At 48.6% G+C, this 13,775-nt stretch overlaps 1 protein-coding gene across 1 annotated transcript; it reads left to right on the forward strand.

Moving 5' to 3' along the window:
• The first annotated feature begins 321 nt into the window (after positions 1-321).
• LOC125516271 (E3 ubiquitin-protein ligase RLIM) lies at positions 322-7,380 on the forward strand. The gene is made up of 6 exons (XM_048681750.1): positions 322-855; positions 1,363-2,208; positions 2,285-2,479; positions 2,566-2,720; positions 6,110-6,220; positions 7,009-7,380. The coding sequence occupies exons 1-6, from the start codon at positions 667-669 to the stop codon at positions 7,073-7,075; spliced, it is 1,563 nt and encodes a 520-aa protein (XP_048537707.1). The 5' UTR covers positions 322-666; the 3' UTR covers positions 7,076-7,380.
• The last annotated feature ends 6,395 nt before the right edge of the window (positions 7,381-13,775 follow it).

Genomic DNA, 13,775 nt, shown 5'->3' on the forward strand with positions numbered 1-13,775 from the left:
CTGCTGCTGCTAGCCTGCTTTAACCCGGAGCTACAGGCTGGTCCAGGAAATGACTGTTCGGGTTTCTCCGTGACACGGCAAGAGACAAAATACTTATATTTCAAATCAAGACGCCAATTACTACTCCACAGCACTATACTATACTACTAGTGCTGCACGTAAAAAGTGCAATGTCTGCCGGAAATCCCATGTCGAATCTCTCGTGCACATGCTGCACTTTCAACAAAGAGTCCTCTCGCACGAACGAAAATACAATAGAGAGGGAAGTGGAACAGTAGCCAAAAGTGGTGGCGGAAAGTGCATTATTGCACGCTCATCGAAGGCTCATCTCCACACCACACCACAGGGCGCCATTATTAATCCCTGATTGAGTAGGAGTAGTAGACTAGTAACTGTCCAATCAAATCAAACCGAGGAGGGACGGTGCAGTCCCTCGTTAATTTTACTGGACCATCTCTCTGACTCTCCTCTCCACCTCGCCCGCTTCTCTTCTTTACCTAGCCTTCTCGGGTAAGCTGGCTAGGACCAGTGGCAGCAGCAGTAGTGGGAGCAGGAGCTGCTTGGCTTGCCGTTGCTGCCTTTCACGTCCACCTGCGCGGGCGTGAGGCGTGGAATCCAAACAATGGCGCTGGGATCCGCGGATCTATAGGCGAGGCCAGGCGCGGGATGGGATCTGGGACCAGCAAGGCCGCTTCGCCGGCGCCGGCGCCGGCCGGCGGCGAGGCCAAGGCGCGGAATGGGAAGCCGAGGGGGAGGAGCCTGATGCGCCTGCCCAGCTACTCCTGCTTCCGGGGCTTCACGCCCGAGTCTGACCCTTCTTCTTCGCTGCCGGCGCCGCCGCCGCTAGGGGTCGAGGTAAGCCGGACTGCCGCTTCGTTTTTTTGCCATTGGTGGAATCGGTCGCGGAGCTCCTTTGGTCCAAAATAACAATACAGACTGTATTTCCCGAATCGGGTCAATGGAAAGCGTTTCAGTACATAGGATGTGCATGTTCCTTTGTGGTAGATCCTGCGTTTGTCCGTGATTGATCTGTCTGTCATTTCTAGTCTCGGTTCTAGGATTTCTGCAGAGTTGTCGAGCCATTATTCTTTTTATTAATGGGGAGATGATTGTTCAGTGTGCCTCGCCAGTAGATTCATAACTTTTTACAATGAGTGAATTCTGGTGAATTATATGTGCCAGGATATATCGTTGTTGGAAAATGATCGTGTTCCCTTATGACAAATGTATATGGATTTTCTTGTTGTGAAATGAGTATAGATGATTTTCTGAATGATTATTATTGTGTTGAATGTAAGAGATGTGTAGTCTTTGGAGTAATCCTACCTTTTGTAATCAAATGGCACATTCCTGTGTTTGCAGTCAAGCAAGGGAGGGGAGACGCCTTCACTCGCTCACATTGGCATATCAGATAATGATGCTCCATCAGCTCCTAAACTGAATCCAAGTGAAGGCAGAACGACGCCTTCATCAGATACCGACAGAGATCAAGGTGATGATGTATTGCAGAATGTCACTGCTACCAGGACTGCAGTCGACGACGACCAATCGCCAAATCCTTCTGACCGGCCGCGTCCATGCTTTGGTGTCAACTTTGGGTTGAGTAGAGCCGTCAGCTTGGGATCATCAGTGGCATGCTCCATTATGTCAACCGGCCTCTCCTCTTCAGCTAATCCTAGTATTGGAAATGTGGACCATCCTTCCGATGCAAGCATCCCTCAACAAGTTGGTGCATCAACTTCTGGGATTTATTCAAGTCTGGATATGCTAAGGGATAGCGTCACAACACAAGCTAGAGCCGCTCATCAGGCTAGGAGAAATTTGCTGGAATCTGAAGATGCTAACTTGAGGCATTCGCACAGAAGGATGGGACCCCAGGAACCTTCTGAAGGCAGTGTCCGGTTTAGCCGGACACTTAGTGTTGGAAGACTTCGTGACAGGGTCCTCAGGAGGACTCCATTCTCAGATAGTTTATTCACCTCTTCACTTTATGATAGACCAGTGTGGACAGCAGGAAATGCCAGTGCGAGGCAAGATTCATCTGTGATGCAACGGACTAATTCAGACAGAGGTTCCGAACCGCAATCAGAACCTTCAACTAACAGCACGTACAATTCTGGCTCTGCAACTCTAAGAGAGGCCAGTAATCGGGATCTTCTTGAGCGGAGATCAGCTTTTCTTGAAAGGAGGAGGAGGATACGATCTCAGGTGGTGTACAGTTCGACTATTTTGATCATTTCTGACTTGCCTGCTTGCATATTTATAGCTTTTGCTTTCTTGGCAGGTCCGAGCTCTCCAAAGGTTGGGCAGCAGGTTTGAAAATTTATCAGGTCATGAAAGATCATGCATTCTATCTGGTCAACATAGAACAGGAAATTGCAACTGCAGGGCAAGCAGTCGACCAGGTAATCCTGATGAAGAATCCGGCACAAGGGCTAGCATATCAAGAATTGTTATGCTAGCAGAAGCACTCTTTGAGGTATGTGCTGCACATTTTTCTAGTTAGTGCTGTTTTCTTTTTTGGAGAAATGCCAACTTACACCCACATGCTTATGCCTCTCATAGGTCTTGGATGAAATCCACCAACAGTCTGCTGCTTTATCCTCAAGGACATCATTACCTTCAATTGGATCCGTTCCTGCTCCAAAGGAGATCGTCGAGAGTCTTCCTGTCAAGGTGTACAGAAAGCCGTTGAAACACCAAACTGATGAGGCTGCACAGTAAGCCATTAAGCTTGTTTTGAAATTCTTTAATTGATAATACTCGGTGGTGCACGTTTGGGCATACTCAGTAACGTAGCTTGCGTGCGCGTGATGGGAAGTTGGTACACCTGAAATGTCAATACCCTTGTTCACTTGTGCATAGACATTATTGTTGCTGATAATTCTAAGGACTGCAAGTGAAGCAGAGGCTTGTGTATCCACTATATAAAAGGATCTAGATCCACTGCCTTTGAACTGCGGCTGCATGCTTAGTTGAGCCATTTGATTACAAAATTAGCCGAGCTATTTGATAAGAAATCAAGTTCTTGGACACAAACATGAGATATTTTAGGTGCTTGAGGACTCCAATTTTCTCATATTCTACAGTCTACCATTCACGATAAAATAGTTCATATGACTGGAAAGACACCTGTGGGCATTTATAATTGAATTTTAAGTGCAGGGAAGCAGAATATATATAATTATTAAAAAATGTGCTTTGGTGGTAGGATCAAGTACTCTACCAGGTCTAGGGCGTAGGTGGTAAGGGAAGGATGGAGGGAGACGTGGCGAGGATCGGGCGCGCCGGCGGCAGGGCGCCGTTCGCGGCTAGGAGAAGGGCGGCGGCTAGGGCTGTTGGCGGCTAGGGTTCCGGCTCCTCAGGGAGCCGGGCAATAGGAGATAATATTCTTCTTATTGCTTGCCTTCAAAAAGAGCTTACAACCTATATTTATATCCTAGATAACTTGTAGAAGAATCAACCTAAGATAACTTGCCTAATCTGAAAATAAAAACTAAGATAACTTGCGGGCCTAAGCCGGCCGGCCATAACACTTCTCCCCGCCTGCACAAACAGCTCGTCCTCGAGCTGTAAGGTGGGGAAGCGCTTGCTTGAACTCTTCGAGGTAATCAACCAGCGTCAAACACCTTCTCGACATCTGGGGCGGCCAGGTCAGCGGCGACGGCGTCCTCCGGAATGTAGTCTGCCACCTCCAGGTAGAAGAGTCGCGGGCAGGCGTGGCCGGGCTTGTAGGGTTCGTCGCAGTTGAAGCACAACCCTTGGCGGCGACGCTCGAGTATCTCAGCTGGGGTGAGCCGGCGGAACGGGCGCCCCGCGGTCGCGGCGAGGGGTGCCGCAGAAGCCTGCACAGGCCGACCCTGCGTGGAATCCGGTCCGGGTAGCGACCCAGCAGTCTGGGACGGTGATTCCTACTGGATGGCCACCGCGCGGCGCTCGAACGCGCGGGCGTAATACATGGCTGACTGGAGATCCTGGGGTCCCCGAAGCTCCACGTCCACGCGGATATGGTCCGGTAGACCGCCCACAAATAACTCGGCGCGCTGAGTGGCGGAGACGCCCGGCGCGTGGCACGCCAGGGCCTGGAAGCGGTCGGCGTAGTCCTGCACCGTGGATGTGAAAGGTAAGCGGCCGAGGGCCGCCAGTCGGCTCCCGCGGATAGGAGGCCCGAACCGGAGGAGACAGAGCTCCCGGAAGCGCTCCCATGGTGGCATGCCGCCCTCGTCCTGCTCGAGGGCGTAGTACCAGGTCTGCGCTGCGCCTCGAAGATGATAGGACGCGAGCCAGGTGCGATCCGAAGCGAGCGTCCGCTGCCCTCGAAAGAACTACTCGCACTGGTTGAGCCAGTTGAGGGGGTCCTCCGTGCCCTCGTAGGTGGCGAAGTCCAGTTTGGCGAAGCGAGGGGGTGTCGGCCCGCCGTGCCCGGGGGCGGCCGTAGTCGCCGCCAGCACGTATGCTGGGTCGGGAAGCGCCGGGGCGTAGTTCGCCGAGCTGGAGGGGTGATCAAACCGCAGGGAGGGCGTCGGGTGTTCCGGCGCCGTGGAGTAGACCGGCCCCGAAGACGAGCCGGTCGCCCAAGCGGGGATCGGCGATGGTGACGGTGGAAACTGCACCTGGTGCAGGGGCCGACCCGTAGCCCTAGGCGCGGGTGGTGGTACTGTCGATGGCGGCGGCGCCTGGTGGAGCTGCACCGGCGCCTGCGGCGTGGGGGCCGGCGGTGACGCCAGAAGAAGCTGCTGGGTCTGGCCCTGCTCCGAGGCGCCGGTGCCCAGGTTAGGGCTGGGCGGGGCCGGTGGAGGACCCTGCTCCGAGGCCGCTGGAAGGTAGGGCGCGACGGAGGACGGCGCGGCCGGCGCGGTCCAAGTGGGCCACTGCGGCCCCGTGGTGGCGAGAAGTGGCGGGGCTGCCGGCGCGACCTGTGGCGGCCACTGCGCCCAAGGCGGCGGTGCGGCCGCTGGGGCGGGGAGCGCCGGGTAGCCTCCGGTGATGGCCCCCGGTGCCGAGTACCATGGAAGCGCCTGCTGACCTGCGGCCATGGCTGGATGGAGTCCGGTGATGGCCCCCGGTGCCGAGTACCACGGAAGCGCCTGCTGACCCGCGGCCATGGCTGGATGGAGTGGTGGGGGCGGCCCGTACGGACCTGCCAGGTAGAGGCGGATCCCTTGAACTGCGGTGACGAGGTCGTTGAGGACGCCCGCCATGGTCTCCGGCGTGAACTGTTGCGGCTGCGGGGGAGGTGATGGCGGCGGCGAGTGTTGGACGGGGGCCTGTGGCTGCCCTTGGCCCGGCGTGGTGCCGGGTGCCGTTAGGACCGGCGCTGAGAGCGACGCAGTGGTGCCCGCCGAGAGCGAGGCCGTGACGCCCGGCGCAGAGGCGGCGGTGGTGGAGGAGTTGGCGGGCAGCGGTGGTGGTGGTGGTGGCGGTGGAATTGGCGGAGACATGGTCGAAACCCGGTTACCTGATACCAAATTGGTAGGATCAAGTACTCTACCAGGTCTAGGGCGTAGGTGGTAAGGGAAGGATGGAGGGAGACGTGGCGAGGATCGGGCGCGCCGGCGGCAGGGCGCCGTCGCGGCTAGGAGAAGGGCGGTGGCTAGGGCTGTTGGCGGCTAGGGTTCCGGGCTCCTCAGGGAGCCGGGCAATAGGAGATAATATTCTTCTTATTGCTTGCCTTCAAAAAGAGCCTTACAACCTATATTTATATCCTAGATAACTTGTAGAAGAATCAACCTAAGATAACTTGCCTAAGATAACTTGCCTAATCTGAAAATAAAAACTAAGATAACTTGCGGGCCTAAGCCGGCCGGCCATAACATTTGGACTGTTCAATAGAATGTGCTTTGGACTGTATATAATTATAAAGAATGTATATAACACCCTAAGCAAGATCCTGAGCCTCGGTTGTGCATGTGGATTTGTACAGTTGCCATTTAAGCTGCAGGTTCTTTTTCAGTTTTAAGACAGTGGAGTCTTTGGCACTATATGTCTGTTTACTTGTTTGTTAACATTCTTTTTTCAGTTTTTTATGATAGTAGATATGTACTGAATAAATCTAAACAGCCACGTCTATTTATTTATTATTTATTCCCATTCCTTCTCCACAATGCAGATGCTACATTTGCCTTGTCGAATATGAAGAAGGAGACTGTGTTCGCATACTTCCATGCAATCACGAATTTCATCTAACATGTGTAGATAAGTGGCTGAAAGAGATTCACAGGTATTGTTCATGAAACTTACCAATTCAGATCAAGGAAAAGATTGATTCAACATGATATGATAATTTCCTTGGTATGAGAGCTCTATACTATTCCTTGACATGCTGTCTAGCACGACAATTGGTTCTTCTCTAAAGGAAGAGCTGCATACTTGAAAAACTTATTTTCTGGTAAATGATTTTTGGGCAACTTTTGGGGATTTCGTTCGAACTACAAAGTTCAACCATAAACTAAGCTGTACACTTCTTTGATGGGTACATTTGAATCTTACTGCCAGTATGACCAGATAATAGAGAGGTATTACAGCATTAATCTTTGATGATAATCGATAAATATCATCCTTATGCTCTGTGAAAGAGGCGGCAACTAGACTTACCGATAGACATTATGGGGGTATAGTCACACCTCACAAGTCACTACTCACGAGCAGTGAATCTATCTGTATTACAGAATTAAATGTGCTTTCACGTGAATGTTGTGTGATTGAAGGCTGTCTTTGAAATGTTTCAACGCCTAGCAATCAGTGAACTTAAAAGGTAGTAGTGTTTTAAATCTTTCAGAATAATAAAAGTAAATAAGTTTGGGTGCTTACATTTATGCAGTTTGAATTTTTTAATTCAAAAGATGAGAAGAAATTAATACTGATTCCTCTAATTCATATTTAAGAGATACTAACTTGGTTTTCCTGAGTTGCTTTTGCTTCATACAGTAGGCATCAGTTAGTTTTTCGCAGTGCCCTGTATCAGTATTTATTTTTGTGCTAAGCTGAACCTATGTCCTGTATTTGTAGGGTTTGTCCACTCTGTCGTGGCGATGTCTGCCGATCGGATTCGTCGAGCATAGGGAAATTCAGCTGATTCCTTTTATCTCTTAAGGATCCAGCTTCTTGCGAGAAAAAAATGGAGCTTCCGACATGGTTATTTGATCCAGCCGGGTAGAGCCCGCAGAATGTTGCGGGTGTGATTCGATCTTCATTTCTAGTCTGGTCTGAACAACTCAGGATGCTCCTGTGTGTTATAGCAGATTTGCATGGCGGTCATCCCATTATAAACGATGAGCTTCCATGCGAATTTGAGATTTGTTGTACGGTGGTGTGAAGCCTGTTGATATATTGGTTATATATATGGCTTGCGTTTTCGTGATGTTTGAAATTAGCGTGATATATCCGTTTCAAAAAAAGAATAGTGTGATATTGACAATCTCTTCAGATGCTGCGTCATGAGGAAACTGTCAAACAATGTCACGGACCCTTGTACTGCTAGATGGGGGTTCGAGGGGGAATTGGGGTCTAGGGAGCCAGACAGAGAGGGTTGGTGGCAAAGATTCAAATAGTTGGCAGGTACTGTGGTTCATTTTTGATTCACTGATTAAAGTTCAGTCCTGCCCCTTGTACTGCTGGCCGGCGCAGCGACAGCCACTTGGGCCTATGGGTTCTAGCTCGGCTCTTTCGGCCTAAAGTTATGCTCTATGTGTCTGTCCTTTAATTTCAGAAGAAAAGGAGAAGTACCTAGGGCACCAAGGGTTAATTCAGATGATGATGCCTACAACAATTACTTTATATAGAGTTAAACTATGAAATTATCTCCTCTGTTTAGTTATTCATTATTGATTGCATCCGTAGATTCTTATGTGGCAAGGTGTATTTGCTAATGTCATATCGGAGTTTGTTGGCAACATGCCAATATATGCTTTTTCAAGATGAATTATGATATATTTTACAAAAAATATAACAGTACCTATATTTTCTATGCTTGGCCTAAAGGCTATTTTGCTCCATCACCAATTCGGTACCAATTTTCATTAAACATAACAATTCTCTTTTGCCCTAAAATTCATCTTCATGTGAAAAGCTAGATAAATAGAATTTTTTATTGCCATCAGAAATAAGAAATAGAACATAGAGATGTCAAATTGTTTATCGTTAGGCTAGATATTTCCATTTATGATTCAAGCAAGATGGTCATGATCAAAGCCAAAGTTCAGAACATAAATCATAGGAGTATTTGTTGATGGTGTTAGATTTAAATTTGTTGGTGAGATGTTTAACATCATCTCAGCTCTTTGTGTGTGTGTGTGTGTGTGTGTGTGTGTGTGTTGGGGGGGGGGGGGGTTTACTGTACTGAATCCTTGAAATTCTACCTCATCATTGGGATGACCATCCATATGTCGTTTGCCATCAATCTAAGCATCGAGTGGGTCATTGGGTTCAACCTAGCAATGTGTCCAGACTATACCTGGCCATGGGATACCCGACCTGACCTGGTCTTTCCCGCCGGCCGAGCCTGGGCTGGGCCCGCCATATTTGGGCCTGATTTCTAGGCCCGGCGCCTGGGTTGGGCCGGGCCCAGACCTATTTTTTCCTTCGGGCTTGGTTAGGCCCGGCCCGACAGATGGCCAGGTATAGTCCAGACATATAGAAATTCGAAGGTTCAGGTTCCTTAGTATGTTTTCCTTTTCTCAACATTAGGCTACTGAAGAAGTAGATTGTGTTGGGGAACGTAGTATTTCAAAAAATTTACCTACGATCACGCAAGATCTATCTAGGAGATGCATAGCAACGAGAGGGGAGAGTGTGTCTACGTACCCTCGTGGACCGAAAGTAGAAGCGTTTAGTAACGCGGATGATGTAGTCGAACGTCTTCGCGGTCCAACTGATCCAAGTATCGAACGCACGACACCTCCGCGATCAGCACACGTTCAGCTCGATGACGTCCCTCGAACTCTTGATCCAGTTGAGGCCGAGGGAGAGTTTCGTCAGCACGACGGTGTGGTGACGGTGATGATGAAGTTATCGACGCAGGGCTTCGCCAAAGCACTACAACGATATGACCGAGGTGTGTAACTGTGGAGGGGGCACCGCACACGGCTAAAAGATCAACTTGTGTGTCTTTGGGTGCCCCCTCCCCATGTATATAAAGGAGGGAGGAGGAGGAGGCCGACCAAGGGGTCGAGTCCTACTTGGACTCCCGGTCCAAGTAGGATTCGCCCCCCTTTCCTATTCCTACAAGGAGAAGGGGGGAAAGAGGAGAAGGAGAGAAGGAAAGGCCCCCCCAACCCTAACCCAATTCGGATTGGGCTTGGGGGGGGGGCGCCTCCTCCTATCTTCCACTAGGTCCCATGAAGGCCCATTAACCCCCCGGGGGGTTCCGGTAACCCCCAGGTACTCCGGAAAATGCTCGAACCTATCTGAAACCATTTCGGTGTCCAAACATACCCTTCCAATATATCAATCTTTATGTCTCGACCATTTCGAGACTCCTCGTCATGTCCGTGATCTCATCCGGGACTCTGAACAAACTTCGGTTCATCAAAACACGAAACTCATAATACAAATCGTCATCGAACATTAAGCGTGCGACCCTACAGGTTCGAGAACTATGTAGACATGACCAAGACATATCTCCGATCAATAACCAATAGCGGAACCTGGATGCTCATATTGGCTCCTACATATTCTATGAAGATCTTTATCGGTCAAACCGCATAACAACATACGTTGTTCCCTTTGTCATCAGTATGTTACTTGCCCGAGATTCGATCGGCGGTATCATCATACCTAGTTCAATCTCGTCACCGGCAAGTCTCTTTACTCGTTCTCTAATGCATCATCCCGTGGCTAACTCATTAGACACATTGCTTGCAAGGCTCATAGTGATGTGCATTACCGAGAGGTCCTAGAGATACCTCTCAGATATAAGGAGTGATAAATCCTAATCTCGATCTATGCCAACTCAACAAACACCATCGGAGACACCTGTAGATCACACAAGGTGTTTCTCCGGTATTCAGGAGTTGCATAATCTCATAGTCTGAGGAACATGTATAAGTCATGAAGAAAGTAATAGCAAAAAAACTAAACGATCATTATGCTAAGCTAACTGATGGGTCTTGTCCATCACATCATTCTCTAATGATGTGTCCTCGTTAATCAAATGACAACACATGTCTATGGCTAGGAAACTTAACCATCTTTGATTAACGAGCTAGTCAAGTAGAGGCATACTAGAGACATTCTGTTTGTCTATGTATTCACACATGTACTAAGTTTCCGGTTAATACAATTCTAGCATGAATAATAAACATTTATCATGATATAAGGAAATATAAATGACAACTTTATTATTGCCTCTAGGGCATATTTCCTTCAGTCTCCCACTTGCAGTAGAATCAATAATCTAGATTACATAGTAATGATTCTAACACCCATGGAGTCTTGATGCTGATCATGTTTTGCTCGTGAGAGAGGCTTAGTCAACGTGTGACACCCGGATAGTTAAGCTACAGTAACCATCTACTAATGATGCCACATCACCACACTTACTGTTGTTAGTTTCATGATGATTCAAATCTCGTTCCGAATTCAAATTCAAAATCAAGCCAGACAATAAAAGTTTTCAAATGTTAAATCTAAAGTGTTCGAAATGTAGCAAATAAATTCTAGATGATTATGATGGTAAAACCACATTTTTATAAATTATTTAAATACACTAAAATAAATAAAATGACATCTTAAACAATTAAATAAATGCCTTTTATATTTAGTAAAATGCTAAACTATTTTATTTGGGTGCCATAGTTAATATGGCAGTAGTATATATAGTTATACTAAATTAGGAACTACTTTTATCTTTTTAGAATATAAAATAAATTAGAGACTAAAAGAAAACAGAATAAGAAAATAAGTAAAAGAAAAAAAAACAAAAAAACCAACAAGCTCCTGTGCGGGTGGGCTCTATGTAGCTATAGTGTTTTGGCCCAGCTCACAAAGGCTTTTCCTCCCACCTACAGTGCTGCTTTTCCTCCCACCTACAGTGCTGCAGAGGAGGCCATGGTGCTGTGCACGCACGCACGCCGTCCACGCCGCCGATTGTCGCCGTATCGATCATCTGGAAGTACCTTGGAGTTGGATAAGAAGACCCCGCGACCCCCTGACGAAACCCTAACCCTCACTTTCCCCTCCCTCGCTCGCTCTCGTCCAAGTGGTCACCGCCCGTCCGCCGCTCGTCACGGTCGTCGTCGTCACCACAGCCACCGTGCTTCCCGACGCACGGGAACACGTCCAGGAGGACCGCCACCCTCTCATTCGTCCGTCCCGGGGGCCAACCCAAGCTAGGGAATCGCGTAACCTCGCCATCGCTTCTTCTTCCCGCCACGGTCGCCGCGCGTCCCCGCCATTGATCTCCACCACCGGGCCTCCCCGACCATCTTGAGCTCTCCTACAACTTCCCGGTGAGCTCCTCCTCCATTCCCCCCTACTAGCCCCCTTGATTTGTCGTCGTATCGTCGTCCTCGTGCTTCGGTCGCCATGGCCGCAACTCAGTGTCCGCGTACGCGCTCCTGCTGCTCTTGCGTTGCTTCTGATGCTGTCACTGTTCTGCCTTGCTGCTTGCTGCCACTTCAGCCGCGCCCGCTTACATCACCTCGCGCGGCATCTGCCTATCCCCGCTGTGCCCGGCCTGCGCCTGCCTCTGCCGCTCCGTGCGTCGCTCGCCCCGCCGTACTTCCCCGCGCGCCACCTGCTCCTGACCGCGTCCCACCGCGCCGAGGCTGCGCTCACACCGCGCGCCCAGCCCGCGCGTGCGTGCGTGCACTCCCGCTGGTGCTGCACTGCTGTAGGCTGCTGGCACGACTGGCTTCAGCCGGCGGCGCCCTGTACGCACGCGCGTTCGAGCCAGCGTGAGGCCGCGTTCGCTACCACATGGGCTCTGGCCCAAGTTAATTAGGGAGGCCTAATTAAGTTAGGCCTAAACCCCCTCTTGTTAGCTTAATTGATAGAACGTGTCTTCTCAAAAAAAATTGATAAAACGTGTGTGGGTCGACTAAAAAAAGATAAAACATGTGGGCCCGTTCAGTTAATCAACTATTTATTTAACTCTAAAAATGCCAAGTCAATGACATATGGGCCCTGCTTTGACCCTGTTGACCAGTCAGGGTGACCCCCACCTGTCATACACTATGGCTAGAATAGCACTAGGTGACAAAACTAATTTCTGTTTTATTTTCAAATTAAAAGAATTCCAAAATACTATTAAAACTTTAAAAAATAATATAAAATGAACCGTAACTTGGATGAAAATACTTTATACATGAAAGTTGCTCAGAACGACGAGACAAATCCGTATACGCAGCCTGTTCGTCCGCCACACATCCCTAGCATAGCGAACATGCAACTTTCCCCCTCCGATTCATCTGTCCGAAAACACAAAACACCGGGAATACTTTCCCGGATGTTTTCTCCCTTCGCCAGTATCACCTATCCCCGTGTTAGATTACCCCTGACACCGCGTATTGCCTTGTTATATTTTGTGTGATGCTTTGTTTGCTCCATATTTACTATTTCTTCCCTCTCTTCTTCTTCGGTAGACCCTGAGCCCGGCCCTGATACCACCGAGTACGACTACGTCACCGACGACCCTTCTTTCTTGGTAGAGCAACCAGGCAAGCCCCCCCTTGATCACCAGATATCGCCTACTCTCCTCTATGCTGCTTGCATTAGAGTAGTGTAGCATGTTACTGCTCTCCGTTAATCCTATTCTGATGCATAGCCTGTCATTGTTGCTACAACTGTTGATACCTTACCTGCAATCCTAAATGCTTAGTATATGATGTGGGCATAGACACGTCTACAAATATTACACGACACAATTTTCAGGTAATTTCTATTGATCATTATATGTTACTATATTTTATTATCAGGGACAAAAATACTACACCATTTTATTTCTTGTGCAAAGTTCTTGAAGGCATTCGCAACATAAATATGAAGATGTTGAAGATTGCATGGCCCATGCAAGTGCACACACACACGCATCAGAAAGGAGCAAAGGTGCTTGGAGAGATGAGGGCCATCCATGTTGCATGCTACATGCACAAGTCTTTTAAAATACAAAAGAAGAGAAGAAGGATTAGACTTAATGGACCAGAGAAGCTACGTGCACACCAGCCCATCTCATTGATTAAAGAAGGAATTAGTCTCAGAAGGCCTAATATCTTGTCAAACATATGGGCCGGCTCCTAGTGAACTTTTCCTTCGACGCGTAGCAGTCCACGCTGGACACGTCGACGCGCAGCGCCACAGTTAGGCGGCGGCCGCGTATAATAAATACTTAGTATAGATTAGGGTTTAGACTCGGGTTTTGTTTACAGAAGTTTAGCTATATTGCTACTTATTTGTCTACGCTCGTAGCGGCTAGTGCGACCGTCAAGACATCCTATCAGAACTCCATCTTGTGAGATTAATCCCATCTAGCATATTTGCAATTTTTGAGATTGCTTGGCTATTATTTTCTTGCATGTTCTTCGATTTGCTTGCAGGAAAAATCCTTCGTGGATCTTTCGATGAGAGAGAGATAACTACGATTTTGGATGAGACTTGACCCTCACGATCTGGCTACCAACCGTACAGGGAGAACTGTACACGACTGATATCCACGGCAATCGCTGAACCAATGAAGGATTTTTCCTGCAAGCAAATCGAAGAACATGCACGAAAATAATAGCCAAGCAATCTCAAAAATTGCAAATATGCTAGATGGGATTAATCTCATAAGATGGAGT

Source organism: Triticum urartu, chromosome 1, assembly GCF_003073215.2.
Source record: "Triticum urartu cultivar G1812 chromosome 1, Tu2.1, whole genome shotgun sequence".
Taxonomy (NCBI): domain Eukaryota; kingdom Viridiplantae; phylum Streptophyta; class Magnoliopsida; order Poales; family Poaceae; genus Triticum; species Triticum urartu.